Source organism: Caenorhabditis remanei, chromosome X, assembly GCF_010183535.1.
Source record: "Caenorhabditis remanei strain PX506 chromosome X, whole genome shotgun sequence".
In the NCBI taxonomy this organism is placed as follows: Eukaryota; Metazoa; Nematoda; class Chromadorea; order Rhabditida; family Rhabditidae; genus Caenorhabditis; species Caenorhabditis remanei.
This window is the reverse complement of record NC_071333.1, coordinates 19,255,935-19,272,435: the sequence shown is the minus strand read 5'-3', so window position 1 is coordinate 19,272,435 and position 16,501 is coordinate 19,255,935. Positions and strand designations below refer to the sequence as shown.

The 16,501-nt window shown below is 39.4% G+C and overlaps 5 protein-coding genes across 5 annotated transcripts; 3 read left to right on the top strand and 2 right to left on the bottom strand.

Annotated features, from left to right (window-relative positions):
- Positions 1 to 61: 61 nt before the first annotated feature.
- GCK72_025883 (uncharacterized protein) lies at positions 62 to 1,133 on the top strand (the record flags this gene model as incomplete). Its single annotated transcript, XM_053736531.1, has 4 exons — positions 62 to 332; positions 381 to 565; positions 661 to 885; positions 936 to 1,133. The coding sequence occupies 4 exons, from the start codon at positions 62 to 64 to the stop codon at positions 1,131 to 1,133; spliced, it is 879 nt and encodes a 292-aa protein (XP_053580097.1).
- Positions 1,134 to 4,234: 3,101 nt separating this feature from the next.
- Positions 4,235 to 5,021, bottom strand: GCK72_025882 (uncharacterized protein; the record flags this gene model as incomplete). Its single annotated transcript, XM_053736530.1, has 2 exons — positions 4,235 to 4,365; positions 4,439 to 5,021. 2 exons carry the CDS (start codon positions 5,019 to 5,021, stop codon positions 4,235 to 4,237), a joined length of 714 nt encoding a protein of 237 aa, XP_053580096.1.
- A 480-nt stretch (positions 5,022 to 5,501) lies between these two features.
- Positions 5,502 to 6,151, top strand: GCK72_025881 (uncharacterized protein; the record flags this gene model as incomplete). The annotated part of the gene is made up of 2 exons (XM_053736529.1): positions 5,502 to 5,946; positions 6,015 to 6,151. 2 exons carry the CDS (start codon positions 5,502 to 5,504, stop codon positions 6,149 to 6,151), a joined length of 582 nt encoding a protein of 193 aa, XP_053580095.1.
- Positions 6,152 to 7,827: 1,676 nt separating this feature from the next.
- GCK72_025880 (uncharacterized protein) lies at positions 7,828 to 11,368 on the bottom strand (the record flags this gene model as incomplete). The annotated part of the gene is made up of 3 exons (XM_053736528.1): positions 7,828 to 9,159; positions 9,207 to 10,316; positions 11,279 to 11,368. The coding sequence occupies 3 exons, from the start codon at positions 11,366 to 11,368 to the stop codon at positions 7,828 to 7,830; spliced, it is 2,532 nt and encodes an 843-aa protein (XP_053580094.1).
- A 73-nt stretch (positions 11,369 to 11,441) lies between these two features.
- On the top strand, positions 11,442 to 15,007 carry GCK72_025879 (uncharacterized protein; the record flags this gene model as incomplete). The annotated part of the gene is made up of 3 exons (XM_053736527.1): positions 11,442 to 11,477; positions 12,523 to 13,632; positions 13,679 to 15,007. The coding sequence occupies 3 exons, from the start codon at positions 11,442 to 11,444 to the stop codon at positions 15,005 to 15,007; spliced, it is 2,475 nt and encodes an 824-aa protein (XP_053580093.1).
- Between the last annotated feature and the right edge of the window lie 1,494 nt (positions 15,008 to 16,501).

Below are 16,501 nucleotides of genomic sequence, written 5' to 3'. Positions count from 1 at the left end.
ATTCTTATCCTCTAACGTAAGTCAACCATTATTAAGATGAATTCTTGAATTTTCTTTTAGGATGGACACCGTATTTGCTCCCGGAACACTTGCCAACGGACGATTCCGAGTGATGGATATGTTCCATGCTAAAGAGACGCAGGTCTACAATGTAAAAGACACGCAGCAAGGAGATCTTGAATGTATCCTGAAACTGTACAAAAGAGAAATATTTGACGACGCGTACTACAACGAGACAAACTTCCTCAAGGCATGCAAAGGGAAAAAGGGATTCCCCTATTTATTCAGCGAGTTCTCCTTTACACATGGAAACATAGAGTGTGATTGCATTGGTAAGTTTTTCAAAACTTGATAATTAATTTAAACAATGCTGTTTTCAGTGATGTCCGACGTTGGGGACACTTTGCTCTCCCAATTGAAAATGAGGTCGTATCGGTCCACTATGGCAAATACCGTGCGTATCGGTTATCGATGCCTTGAGCTCCTGGAGAAGATGCACGCTATGGGATATGTTCATATGGATGTCCATCAGCAGAACATCATGGTAGAACATGATTACGATGGAGTAAGTTAGTGAAATGGAGCTAATATTGTAGATACATTATTGTTATCAGCTGATTTGTTTTTTTTTTTCAAAATTTGAATACTTTTTCGTTTCAGGAGCTGAAGCTCAATCTCATAGACTTTGAGTTCACCAGCAAGATTCTCCCGCCGCCATCCTGTTACAATTTTCTAGCGTGGCACTCAAGCCTAAATGTGGCAACTCACGGCGACTACACACCAATTGACGACTTGGTATCGATGGTCTTCATTCTTTTCTCAACGCAAAGAATCGATCCATTCATGAGAAAAATAGAAGATTACATCCAGAAAAAAGAAGAATTCGTAAGTCAGATATTTAGAAAACAGGAGAATCTCAATTGTTTTTATTTCAGCATGCCGACCCGATGCGCCACTTTCCGAATGCAGAAAGTCAGTGGCTTGGAAGATTGTATATTGAGATTGAAAGGCAAAGGACTGATGGATATGACAAGTCTAAGATTCTGGAAATCTTGAATGCGGCTGTGCCAGGAATTGATCCCCGATCACCAATCGATTTCGGTTACCAACGCGGGACATACTGGATTAAATAATTGTTTTGTTTGATCCCTTCACAAACACATACCTGTTAATGTCGCCTTTCTCTATTCTAGTATCCTTTTTTGTCTGTTTTCCATCAGTCTCCACCCAACTATTTTGACGTATCCTGACCAAGAGATTCTCACAATGTTCAGCATACTGAGAGACTCTTCGGAAGACCCTGGCACTGAAATTATCTCTCTCCATTTGTCCACAAATGATATTGTTCTGTAAGAAATTAACAAAAAGTCCTTTGCGCGAGAATCGCACACTTATCTTCATTACTCGAGTGACAAAGAGTCAACTTCCCCACTTTTATCCCTTGAACCCTTTGGTATTTTTATTGTCAAAGTGTTTGCGTATCCCGTTTTCCCGGTTATCTATTGCAATTAGCGTCTTTCTTTTTGATTTTTTGGCCTTAAATTAATTTTTGTGAGATAAATATAGTAAATTGTGCAATTTGTTATCGGAGACTAAACTACAAAGACTTTCCAATTATGCAAACAACAATGCTTTAGAAAAAAAATCCTTTTAACGCTCGTTGGAATACTATCTGAATTCTTAGTTTCCTTGAGAATTTCCGTTATGGGAAAAACCATTGTCTATCGATGTGTTGTTTCATGACAAAACATAAAACTTTTATCCGGATGTCGAGTACTTTTTCATAATTTAAAGTTTGATGACACTCAATTTTTTTTCTCTTAAAACCTGGTGTACACACTACTTTAAGTCCTCCTGACTACAATTTTTTGCTATTTAATGTACTTCCCCTTTCTTTTTCATAATTACATTTTTCTCCCCTCTAGTGTAAAATTTACATTTAAATTTAAACATTTTTCTAGAAAAAAAATAAATTTAAAACATAAAATGAAAGGACGCGCTAATTGTTATCTGTATTTTAACTTTTCAATAATTTTTATGTCTGATTCTTTAGATTCGGTTATTGAGACGAGCTGTTGAGCGTTCTTTTTGATTTGCCACTAATATATTAATTATTATTTAAATTTTGACCAAGAACGACCTCTATCTTTCGATGTGTCGTTTTATCCAGATGTTGTGCTGTTCGCAAACTTGAAAAAAATAACAAAATATTCGTGTTTGCTCTCATGAAACCGCGTGTAAGCACCACTTCCAGTTTTGGCTCTGGAATGAAAAGGGCCCTTACCTTTCGCTTTGTCGTTTTATGTCTTGCTAGGCTTCAAAAAATGAACAAAGTCAGTTTCATTATTTTTTAAGTGTCATAGAAAGTCTTTCTGCTATGAATCATGAGACTTACAATTAATTGATACGACTTTCAATTGAATAAAATCAGTAGTGGCTGTTTATGATAACGATGTATTTGAGTGATTTACAATCTAAACGAAGTTTTGATTTTTTAATACTTGTCCATTTTTTATTGAAATAATGAAGAGATGAAAATTGGAAAATCAAAAAAATGTTAAAAAAGGAGTAACATTTCAGACATTTATTGATTGTACTTGGATGAACTGCCAGTTTCTTTGCCATTTGATGGTCCAGGTTGTTCGGCTGGGGTGTTGCTGTCGGCCTGAAAAATCATTCGAAATGTGAATTTTTTCAAATGTCTTTTTAATCAAACAACTACAGGAAAATGAATGCATCTTTTAAATTTACTTTTCACTATCAAGGCTCAATAATACCAGAGACTGAATTGTTGAGTCGCTTGAAAAAGTGTGTGAAGTAGAACAATTGCGGAAAGTGAGGGAACTAGCCTAAAGAGATCTTATTTTTTTAAAAAGGGGAGGAGCTACTCAACTCTGAAGAGGAATCAGAGAAAGAGAGATGTCTCGTTTGGGGGAACACATGTGGTTATGAGTATTCTATTTTTAGATCACAAGAACCAATTTCACGTGACCATTGTATGTAGATATAGCTTCCAAGCAGACGCGACACCACAGCATATTGGAAAGGGGGGGGGGAGGCTAGACTATCCTTGTTACACAAAGTTCCCCCCTTTCTAATCTGACCATGAACATCGATCAGACTAGACACAGTTCATTATGAAATATGATCTCACCGCGCAGATGTTTGTCTGATTGAAATGTAAAAATGATGATAAATGGAACTTTGAAAACAACTTTTCAAAAATTATACTCAAAAACGTCTTTCAAACGGTATATAAATTTAATTGATGGTGCTTTCAACTTTATGTGGCCTATCATCCTCCTATCATTATCTTAAACCGCATTTAATTCACTTTATCAACAATCCATAAGAAACGGTGTCTTACAAAAAAGAGTCAGCGATGATTTTATTCGATAAATGAAAGTTTCAATGAAAATATTTTGAAAAAAGAAAAGATTTTGTGTAAGGACAGAGGAAGAATGGTACTAATTGTAAGTTAATTGTGTCCATTTTGACGTATTAAATTGCGTTGTTTGGGAAACACCGTCCCTTCTGTCCCCGTTGAGCACTGTGTTCCCGTTGAGCACCTAAATTAGCAAAAAAGTACTTAACTCTTTTTCTCGCAATTGTGAGGACCATTGAAACACTCTACGCTGATTTTACATTATTTTTCGATCTCCCAATCCTTGCAAAAAGGGGAGACGCCTCATCAGGTAGATGAGCGCATTCTCCCCTTCCCCTCCCAAGCGGCGTGACGTCCTAGTGGATAGCAGCCTAGGACGGAGGTCCGAGAGATGCAGGTTCGATTCCTGCCGGCGGATTGAAAAAGCCATGGACAGTTCATTAGACCAATTCTATAAACTAGACGCGAGAAGCTTATGCAGTTTTTGACATTATTTTTTTGCTAAAATTTCATTGATTTTCGAGCAAAAATAAGATGAAAATAAAAATCTACCTATGTATTCCATTTGGACCCTCCAAAATTCCACTGTTTTATACATTTTGATAAATCTACAGCCCATTTTCAATTTTTCTAGTTATGGGGCACACATTTGATGTAGTCATCGAACAGACATGATGATAATTTCTGGATGTGAAATTTGTAACACTTTGAATGCTACGTATGACTGATTTAGAAAAAAAAACTAAAGCTGTTAGAGTAATAGAAGAAACAATTTTCAACGGAAACATATTTATTAAAAATTAAAAAAAGCACGTTATACAAAGTCGCTTGATGAAAAATTCACAGCAGTTATAAGGCCGCAAAATTAGTTGGGAGAGGAAATCCGTCGAGTTTCATGAATAACCTATCAAACGGACATCGAATGTGTCCATCAACACAGAGTTCCTTGATGCAGGCCATGCACGCTGTATGTCCACAAGCTGAAAATAAAAGAATGTTTGAAGCCATTTGTAACGAAAACGTCTCAGCTTATAAACACCTGAAAAAACTTACGCAGGATCTTTGGCGATTTCTCATCTTTAGCAACATTCTTGAAACCCTTCTGGCATCTCTCGCATACAATCTCTGCAACGATTTCATCAGCCTCTGTCGTCAAATCCGTGCTTTTCATTTTCTGCTTGAGGTCATTTATTCTTTCAGCGTAAATCTGTGAAATCTTCTCCTCGTTTTGCAACACATCTTCTTTATCAGCGATATCCGTTTCTCGAGCCTTTTCTACCAACTTCATAAAACTCTCATGTTCCTTCTCTTCTAGTTTCATTCTTTCATTCTCCTTCTTCATTTCTCTTATTTCTGCTTCAACATCTCGTAAAGTAATCTGCAATTGTTCTTCGTGGTGATCAGCATCCTTTTCATGGCGAATTGTTTCTCGCTTCAATCGTCGCACTTCTTTTGCAAAGTATTCTTCCATCTTTCGACGTTCATCTTCGAGTTGTTTCAGTTCGCTTCTCAGTGTCTCAACTTCATCCGTTTTTGACGGTTGTTGCGGTTGCTGAACTTTTCTTTTCTTGGACATTGGTTGGGACGTTGAATTGTCTCCTGACCGTTTCGCGACAATCGTCTTGTTGCGGACCATACTTGCTGGTAGAGTCTGTAAAAAAGAGAGATGGAAAATATTGTATGTAAAATAATGTGTTAGAAATATCAATATGAGAGAAAACACTATCGGAACGAAAAGTAGAGGGCGAGAGGAAAATCGATAGAAAATCAATCGTGCAGAGGATTATAAGAAGTGGTTTGCAGTGACCCTGTTCTACGATGAGTTATGGTCTCCATAGATACAACCCCCGTTTGGACAGATGCGTGCGTTACGTTTCGCTGCGTTTCGTTGCGAGACCCAAACGTTCCATTGATTTTGGAACCCTATGCAAACGGTCATTTTTCCTACCGATGCATCTCCTGGAGTGTTGGCCACATTTCAATTTCTATGTGCGCATTGTTTTTCAAACCCTATATTGGAACTCTGGAACTGTTTTTTCCTAGTCTTTCTCTTTCTTTGTTTTTTACATCAAAAGTAATATTAAATTGAACTTTTAAGGAAAACAAAGTTATTGATATGTCTGCTGCGAGAACCAACACAACAATTGCTGCTTTGAAGGCAAAGATTGAAAAAACCAGAAAAACCATCGAACTAAGAAAATCGTACTTGGAGCCATTAGAAAAAGAGCACGAAGAAGCCAAGCTTCGAGTTAACAAAGCAATCGAAGACAAAAAGAGGATCTTAAAAAACCATGCGGCTCGTATGAGAGGAATGGAAAACAGCAAGAAGAACTTTCAAAAACAACTTCAAAATAAACGACAAAATGGAACAACTACTCAGAATAAAAAGTTCCACGCTCAGATTGAGGCAAAAAGAAAGGAAATCAGGGAGCAACGAAAGGAGTTTCTGAAGTTGAAAGCAAAATCACAAGCGGGAAGTGTGCAGGCAAACAGAGACGCTTTGTCGTGCGGAATCTGCCTTGAAAACTACGACAACGACGAGAAGCTTCCGAAAGTTCTAAGTAAGTGTAATCATGGTCACGAAACAGTGGTCGAAACAAATACGGGTTTTCCAATAAGAATTTTTCAGATTGCGGGCACACCATCTGCCTTGTGTGTTTGGATAGTTTGGAGAAGTCTAATGGTTATCTTGTGTCCTGTCCCTTCTGTCGCGAGAAGTGTTCTACCAGAAATTGCCCAACAAACCTTTTTACGTTGAACAAGTGATTTTATGTTGAACACGTTTTTATTATCTTCTATTTTTTTATTGTTTCAAATCTGTTCAAAAATAAATGTTAAGATGTGTGTTTTTTGTCTTGGACTTTATGCAATCCGCAGAGTATCCCACAAAATTACTTATTGGAACACACAAACAGGACTCCGATCTGGGTGACTTTCTATTTAGTGAGAGGAGAGTAGGTCTTCTGGTTTACAATCTCACTTCATCTACCGGCCTAGTCTCACTAGACTCTCATCTCCTAATAGCATCCCTAACAGGTCGACAGCCTCAAATAAACTAATAATGTTGTTTTAATGAATTGATAACTCTGTATTGGTACGACTCACATACCGTAAAAATTGTATTTGAGATGCCCCTCTAATAACTATTAAAATCAATAAATTTCAGGAACTCGTTGGGTACCGAGGTCGGGCGAATTTGTCCACAGAAAATAGAGGTGCACCTTCTATTTGAAGTGCGCTTCTGATAGAGTCGCCCTCCAACGAATCCTTTGAACAATACAGGTGCATGCATCTTAAATACAGTTTTTACGGTATATCCAACGGGAGATGGTTGGAGTTTAAGATGTCATTTACATGGAATTGCGATACCAAAAGCTAGTGAACTGACAATAGCTATTTCGCGAACCAGGCAGTCGAATAGGCAGTAAAGATACCCATGTAACGAATCCATATTGAAGTTTGGCATTTCTAAAATCAACACTCAGTTTTAGGGATAGGTAACAACAGTATGAATGAAAGGAAATCGAGACGAATGAGTTAGAAAATGAAAGAGCTGCATACAAAATGAAAAATAAATGAATGAAAACGCATGTCCACTCTAGGTCGATAGGCGGGACGTTTTGTTTTACCAATAGTGACACACATATTATTCAATGTAGTATAAGGCGGAGACAAAACATTCTCATCTATTGCGAAATGACAAGGTTGTGGAGTGGTGCGACGTTTCACTATTTCTGAGTCAGAAATTATTGAGATATGCGATATTTGGTTAACGTTCTGGAACCGTTCAATCCATGAAACTGGATATGTTCTATTTTTGCAAAACCAGACCGCTAGACATTGTGAAAATTGAGCAAACCTGATGTTGAATTGACTATCATTGTGAATTCACATTTAGAATCGATTCTCAGAAACAAACTTTCTAAGAAATTTTTGTTGAAATAGTTAATTTGGCTGAAGGCGGTGGGTCGCCTCTCTTAGTCTTCGAAAGAGTAAAGACAAAAGAGAAGTGGAAAAAACGACGGCCAAAGAAGAATTCCGAGAAATACTGGAAACAAGTGCGTGGGGAGTAAAAACATGGCGGGAGGATGGTGATTGGAAGGTGAGAGCTACTAAGCAGTTCCAAAAGGGATCTTGCCTGCGACCTTATCCATGACTCTTGATGACTCATAACTCTGTTGGCGTGACTTTCTAGTTTTTTCTTGCAGATTCGTATTCCACAAAGTCTGAAAAATGAACTAAAAAGCAAAAAGTATTTCACAAATATCAATTTATTTAATAAAATTGTTTAACAGAAAGTGAAAGCTGAAAAGATAAATCATAAAAACTTTTACGTGAACAATATCATGACAAAGTATTATATTAATTTCGAAGTCAGAAATCTGAACAGGAATGTTTCTTCGTTGGAACTCGATGACGTTTAATTTCCTTCTCCTCATTGATCATTCGGCAGTATCTTCAATTAGCTCAATTGTGTTATTGAGAGCTTCAATTGTTTTGATTGTCGCAAACTGCGCGTTCCGACGAGTATCAAACGATAGCTTATTCTGAAACTGGAAATTGATCCAGTCTTCCTTAGAGACGGCTAAATCGCATTTGATCTCTTCATCCACATCGGTAATATTGATTTCTCCATTGAATGGATCCGCACACAAATTGATATAGAAAAGAGCACCATCCCTATCTTCCGCTTTCTTCACCAGATGACTTTTAAACTCCTTGAACGTCACTTTTTTTCCGTCCATCGACCCAATATACTCCTCCATACAGTCCATAAAAAAGTCGGAAAACTGCAGAACTTCATATAGTTTTGAAAAACTTTTTGCCTTTTTGAAATTGTATTCGATTCGATAGAATCGATTTCCTTCTTCCAACATCTTCTTGTAGAATCCTTCAAGCTGTTCTTGTGTGCACCAGTGTTGGTTTTCTGGGCGCTCATTGAAAAAGAATTCAACTCCTTTTTTTGGTGCATCCGCCCAAACATGAGCCATCTGATAGCCACAATTTTCGGCATAACTCAAATAAGCATTCAGAACTTTTCGATAGACGGCACTTCTCTTCTTGGGGTCATCCAACTCCAGATGCTGCACAGAGTCAAGATAGTAAAGCACTATCCAGCCTGACTCGTACTCTTTGACAGAGAAAGAAAGAAAATTTACAAAGACCGATCCTTGTTGTTGGTATACCACAATTTTGCGCTCCTTGCATTGGACTTGTTGTGGCAACGGGAGTTTCGATTTTTCCAAGAACGATTTCATTTTTTTTCCAATTGGTGCCAGTGCTGTCACATTTCTGACAATTCTAACCTTCAACAATTTGATGAAATTCAATTGGCTCAATGCTTCTTCCACAAAGTTGGTCAGCATGTTGGTCGGCAACTTGTCAAAATCGAAAATTGGTTTTACGTTGCATTTGCACATTATAGAATCCTCCTGTAGCGCTTTGCATGGTTCATGAGTAAAATTGCGACAAGCATTGCATTCGATGAGGGGCTCCGCAATTGATACATTACAACATTCTTCAAATCGATTTTTGTGAACTTCTTTCTCCTCGGACAGCGTCAGGTACGTAGCTGCCATGCAATCGGCATCAAAACATGTGACGCAATAACAGTACTCTTCACCGTCCTCCTCTTTGTAACCGTAATAGGATTCATTTGCTTTTATACCATCGCAATTTCCTCCTTCACAACTCATCGTGGTGGCTTTGTATTCTTGAAGTTTTCCGCAGCATAATCCAAGATTCCGCAGTTTTCTCGTCACTTTGGCGTAAATCTATAAAAAAATAATAAGTTTTTGAATCATAGAAATAATTGACAAACCTCTTCAGTTTTCCTCCCTCTGTTCACCTTTAGTAACTCTAGGAAAAATTTATGAACTTTTTCATAGAGTTCGTTAAAAGTTTTGATGTTGGACAATTCGTCTTGCAGATCCTGAGGGAGTCTTGCCAAAGATTTTGTCTTCGGGGCCATTTGCGAAACTTTGTCAACAATCGCATTCTTCAAATCTACAAGTTCCAGACGCGGGGTCTCGGCAGTTGTGTTGTTCACTTGTGAAACGTGAGTATTGGAGGTGGATGGTTCAGAATTGGGGGTAGACTGCTCTTTCCTGGATGTCATTCTTCTTTTTGGACTATTCTTCTTTCCATCATTTTTCCGTTTTCGATCCTGTTTTGTCTTGTTCTTATTCCCACGCAAGCTTTTGGCATCACAATCATCTGGTGCAACCAGTGGGTTTTGCATCTCATTGGGTACAACAGCTTCGGTAATCTCTCCATTATTTTGTTCTCCACTATCTTCGATTTCCATGACTTCGGCAGGCGCAAGAGCTTGTTGATTGGCATCTTGAATGACAGGATCCAAAACAGCGGCAAGTGGAAGATGTGCAACCTCCATATTTCTAACCAGTACATCTTCAACCGGCTCATCACCAAGCGGAGCGTCTTCAATCGGTACATCTGGACCTGGCAGATCAGCAATTGGAACTGCTGGATCTGGATGAGCAACAAACTCAGGCTCGTCAAATGCGTCTGCTTCAAAATGTTGTTCGACTGGATGTGGCTGCGGTTGATGCTTCTTCTTCTTTGGCTCATTTCTGGCATCCCTTACAACTGGTGGATCCATTGGATTTTGGTTCTCATTGGGAGCAGCTGCGTTTACTCCTTCATCATCTGGTTCTTCATTACCATTGAGCACCAAAGCTTCAGCAGCATGTTCGTGGATTTCTGGTGCATCTTGAATTACCAGGACCGGAGCTGCGGCAAGTGGAAGAGCTGGAACCTCCACATTTTCAGCAGGCACGACTCCAACTGGCACATCTGGAACTAAGTCGTCAGCAACTGGCACTTCTGGATTTGGAAGGGGGTGCAACACAGGTTCGTCGAATTGGTCTCTTTCGAAGTTCCTATCGACAGGATGTCTTATTGGTGAGATCTGAAAAAATTTAAGTAGATTATCAGTGTTTTCTCATCTTGCAGACTTTAGAGAATGCGTCGTCATTTTCTACTCTGTCTCCTTTCTCAAAAAAGCGTATGACGGAGAAGACAACAGTGAAAAGGCAGAAACAAAATCAATCAGCGTGTCAGATAGAGAGAGAGAGAGAGAGAGAGAGAGAGAGAGAGAGAGAGAGAGAGAGAGAGAGAGAAAACCAATAGTCACCAATTACACGTTCGCTGGTCGATAAAATATAGTGTGACCCGGACCGCTATGGACAACCGCTACGCACAACCGCTACGCACAACCGCTCGCAAGGCGAGAGAGTGTACAAAAGGAGGAGGATGTGTGTCTGGCTGCGGTTGGCGGGCCCTCCATATTTTGGGTATTTATGTGAGAAACTTGGATTGTGCATTACCCTGTCAAACGTAAACTGGTCACGACAACCACACTTCCTGAAACGACTCCACAGCACTATAGTGGTACGAAAACGGACGGATCTGGAAAGGAATGAAACAATGTGCGGAGCATGAAAACAAATGGAAATGGAAATGCATCAGTTGCAGTGCCCCCCGGTTCTGTGAATCGAAATAGAGATGTTTCATTTCAAATTTGGTTTATTAAATGAATTTTACTGAGATGAGCTGCCAATTTCATTACCATTAGATTATCCACGCTGTTGATCTGTAGTGTTGCTGTCGGTCTGAAATTTCATACCAATTTTGAAATTTTTCAAATGTCTTTTTAATGAAGCAACCACGGAAAAACATCATCCAACTACAGAAAAGAAGCATCCTTCAATTTTACATTTCACTATCAATCAAGGAAAAAAACGAATCACATTTAATTAAAATTTATTAGAGTCCGGCAAGCCCAATTACTGACACGGGGGAAAACTCAAATATTTCTCTTTTGTACAGTTTCAGGATACATTCAAGATCTCCTTGCTGCGTGTCTTTTACATTGTAGACCTGCGTCTCTTTAGCATGGAACATATCCATCACTCGGAATCGTCCGTTGGCAAGTGTTCCGGGAGCAAATACGGTGTCCATCCTAAAAGAAAATTCAAGAATTCATCTTAATAATGGTTGACTTACGTTAGAGGATAAGAATCCAAGTGAGAAGATGAGAATCCTACTTGAGAGCGGAGCGAAGAATGAGGTAGCCTTATATTGTGTGTGTGATGGGACCCTGTGTGAGGTCTATACAAACGGACTCTGGGAAGGTACGCAATATGTCGTCACGGTGTTTGCGGGGTGAAGAGTGGTTGGTCCCTCCAGTTTTCCCCCGTGTCAGTAATTGGGCTTGCCGGACTCTAATAAATTATAATTAAATGTGATTCGTTTTTTTCCTTGATTGATAGTGAAATGTAAAATTGAAGGATGCTTCTTTTCTGTAGTTGGATGATGTTTTTCCGTGGTTGCTTCATTAAAAAGACATTTGAAAAATTTCAAAATTGGTATGAAATTTCAGACCGACAGCAACACTACAGATCAACAGCGTGGATAATCTAATGGTAATGAAATTGGCAGCTCATCTCAGTAAAATTCATTTAATAAACCAAATTTGAAATGAAACATCTCTATTTCGATTCACAGAACCGGGGGGCACTGCAACTGATGCATTTCCATTTCCATTTGTTTTCATGCTCCGCACATTGTTTCATTCCTTTCCAGATCCGTCCGTTTTCGTACCACTATAGTGCTGTGGAGTCGTTTCAGGAAGTGTGGTTGTCGTGACCAGTTTACGTTTGACAGGGTAATGCACAATCCAAGTTTCTCACATAAATACCCAAAATATGGAGGGCCCGCCAACCGCAGCCAGACACACATCCTCCTCCTTTTGTACACTCTCTCGCCTTGCGAGCGGTTGTGCGTAGCGGTTGTGCGTAGCGGTTGTCCATAGCGGTCCGGGTCACACTATATTTTATCGACCAGCGAACGTGTAATTGGTGACTATTGGTTTTCTCTCTCTCTCTCTCTCTCTCTCTCTCTCTCTCTCTCTCTCTCTCTCTCTCTCTCTCTCTCTCTCTCTCTCTCTCTCTCTCTCTCTATCTGACACGCTGATTGATTTTGTTTCTGCCTTTTCACTGTTGTCTTCTCCGTCATACGCTTTTTTGAGAAAGGAGACAGAGTAGAAAATGACGACGCATTCTCTAAAGTCTGCAAGATGAGAAAACACTGATAATCTATTTAAATTTTTTCAGATCTCACCAATAAGACATCCTGTCGATAGGAACTTCGAAAGAGACCAATTCGACGAACCTGTGTTGCACCCCCTTCCAAATCCAGAAGTGCCAGTTGCTGACGACCCAGTTCCAGATGTGCCAGTTGGAGTCGTGCCTGCTGAAAATGTGGAGGTTCCAGCTCTTCCACTTGCCGCAGCTCCGGTCCTGGTAATTCAAGATGCACCAGAAATCCACGAACATGCTGCTGAAGCTTTGGTGCTCAATGGTAATGAAGAACCAGATGATGAAGGAGTAAACGCAGCTGCTCCCAATGAGAACCAAAATCCAATGGATCCACCAGTTGTAAGGGATGCCAGAAATGAGCCAAAGAAGAAGAAGCATCAACCGCAGCCACATCCAGTCGAACAACATTTTGAAGCAGACGCATTTGACGAGCCTGAGTTTGTTGCTCATCCAGATCCAGCAGTTCCAATTGCTGATCTGCCAGGTCCAGATGTACCGATTGAAGACGCTCCGCTTGGTGATGAGCCGGTTGAAGATGTACTGGTTAGAAATATGGAGGTTGCACATCTTCCACTTGCCGCTGTTTTGGATCCTGTCATTCAAGATGCCAATCAACAAGCTCTTGCGCCTGCCGAAGTCATGGAAATCGAAGATAGTGGAGAACAAAATAATGGAGAGATTACCGAAGCTGTTGTACCCAATGAGATGCAAAACCCACTGGTTACACCAGATAATTGTGATGCCAAAAGCTTGCGTGGGAATAAGAACAAGACAAAACAGGATCGAAAACGGAAAAATGATGGAAAGAAGAATAGTCCAAAAAGAAGAATGACATCCAGGAAAGAGCAGTCTACCCCCAATTCTGAACCATCCACCTCCAATACTCACGTTTCACAAGTGAACAACACAACTGCCGAGACCCCCCGTCTGGAACTTGTAGATTTGAAGAATGCGATTGTTGACAAAGTTTCGCAAATGGCCCCGAAGACAAAATCTTTGGCAAGACTCCCTCAGGATCAGCAAGACGAATTGTCCAACATCAAAACTTTGAACGAACTCTATGAAAAAGTTCATAAATTTTTCCTAGAGTTACTAAAGGTGAACAGAGGGAGGAAAACTGAAGAGGTTTGTCAATTATTTCTATGATTCAAAAACTTATTATTTTTTATAGATTTACGCCAAAGTGACGAGAAAACTGCGGAATCTTGGATTATGCTGCGGAAAACTTCAAGAATACAAAGCCACCACGATGAGTTGTGAAGGAGGAAATTGCGATGGTATAAAAGCAAATGAATCCTATTACGGTTACAAAGAGGAGGACGGTGAAGAGTACTGTTATTGCGTCACATGTTTTGATGCCGATTGCATGGCAGCTACGTACCTGACGCTGTCCGAGGAGAAAGAAGTTCACAAAAATCGATTTGAAGAATGTTGTAATGTATCAATTGCGGAGCCCCTCATCGAATGCAATGCTTGTCGCAATTTTACTCATGAACCATGCAAAGCGCTACAGGAGGATTCTATAATGTGCAAATGCAACGTAAAACCAATTTTCGATTTTGACAAGTTGCCGACCAACATGCTGACCAACTTTGTGGAAGAAGCATTGAGCCAATTGAATTTCATCAAATTGTTGAAGGTTAGAATTGTCAGAAATGTGACAGCACTGGCACCAATTGGAAAAAAAATGAAATCGTTCTTGGAAAAATCAAAGCTTCCGTTGCCACAACAAGTCCAATGCAAGGAGCGCAAAATTGTGGTATACCAAAAACAAGGAGCGGTTTATGTGAATTTTCTTTCTTTCTCTGTCAAAGAGTACGAGTCAGGCTGGATAGTGCTTTACTATCTTGACTCTGTGCAGCATCTGGAGTTGGATGACCCCAAGAAGAGAAGTGTCGTCTATCGAAAAGTTCTGAATGCTTATTTGAGTTATGCCGAAAATTGTGGCTATCAGATGGCTCATGTTTGGGCGGATGCACCAAAAAAAGGAGTTGAATTCTTTTTCAATGAGCGCCCAGAAAACCAACACTGGTGCACACAAGAACAGCTTGAAGGATTCTACAAGAAGATGTTGGAAGAAGGAAATCGATTCTATCGAATCGAATACAATTTCAAAAAGGCAAAAAGTTTTTCAAAACTATATGAAGTTCTGCAGTTTTCCGACTTTTTTATGGACTGTATGGAGGAGTATATTGGGTCGATGGACGGAAAAAAAGTGACGTTCAAGGAGTTTAAAAGTCATCTGGTGAAGAAAGCGGAAGATAGGGATGGTGCTCTTTTCTATATCAATTTGTGTGCGGATCCATTCAATGGAGAAATCAATATTACCAATGTGGATGAAGAGATCGAATGCAGTTTAGCCGTGTCTAAGGAAGACTGGATCAATTTCCAGTTTCAGAATAAGCTATCGTTTGATACTCGTCGAAACGCGCAGTTTGCGACAATCAAAACAATTGAAGCTCTCAATAACACAATTGAGCTATTTGAAGATACTGCCTAATGATCAATGAGAATAAGGAAATTACACGTCAACGAGTTCCAACGAAGAAACATTCCTGTTCAGATTTCTGACTTCGAAATTAATATAATACTTTGTCATGATATTGTTCACGTAAAAGTTTTTATGATTTATCTTTTTAGCTTTCACTTTCTGTTAAACAATTTTATTAAATAAATTGATATTTGTGAAATACATTTTGCTTTTTAGTTCATTTTTCAGACTTTGTGGAATACGAATCTGCAAGAAAAAACTAGAAAGTCACGCCAACAGAGTTATGAGTCATCAAGAGTCATGGATAAGGTCGCAGGCAAGATCCCTTTTGGAACTGCTTAGTAGCTCTCACCTTCCAATCACCATCCTCCCGCCATGTTTTTACTCCCCACGCACTTGTTTCCAGTATTTCTCGGAATTCTTCTTTGGCCGTCGTTTTTTCCACTTCTCTTTTGTCTTTACTCTTTCGAAGACTAAGAGAGGCGACCCACCGCCTTCAGCCAAATTAACTATTTCAACAAAAATTTCTTAGAAAGTTTGTTTCTGAGAATCGATTCTAAATGTGAATTCACAATGATAGTCAATTCAACATCAGGTTTGCTCAATTTTCACAATGTCTAGCGGTCTGGTTTTGCAAAAATAGAACATATCCAGTTTCATGGATTGAACGGTTCCAGAACGTTAACCAAATATCGCATATCTCAATAATTTCTGACTCAGAAATAGTGAAACGTCGCACCACTCCACAACCTTGTCATTTCGCAATAGATGAGAATGTTTTGTCTCCGCCTTATACTACATTGAATAATATGTGTGTCACTATTGGTAAAACAAAACGTCCCGCCTATCGACCTAGAGTGGACATGCGTTTTCATTCATTTATTTTTCATTTTGTATGCAGCTCTTTCATTTTCTAACTCATTCGTCTCGATTTCCTTTCATTCATACTGTTGTTACCTATCCCTAAAACTGAGTGTTGATTTTAGAAATGCCAAACTTCAATATGGATTCGTTACATGGGTATCTTTACTGCCTATTCGACTGCCTGGTTCGCGAAATAGCTATTGTCAGTTCACTAGCTTTTGGTATCGCAATTCCATGTAAATGACATCTTAAACTCCAACCATCTCCCGTTGGATATACCGTAAAAACTGTATTTAAGATGCATGCACCTGTATTGTTCAAAGGATTCGTTGGAGGGCGACTCTATCAGAAGCGCACTTCAAATAGAAGGTGCACCTCTATTTTCTGTGGACAAATTCGCCCGACCTCGGTACCCAACGAGTTCCTGAAATTTATTGATTTTAATAGTTATTAGAGGGGCATCTCAAATACAATTTTTACGGTATGTGAGTCGTACCAATACAGAGTTATCAATTCATTAAAACAACATTATTAGTTTATTTGAGGCTGTCGACCTGTTAGGGATGCTATTAGGAGATGAGAGTCTAGTGAGACTAGGCCGGTAGATGAAGTGAGATTGTAAACCAGAAGACCTACTCT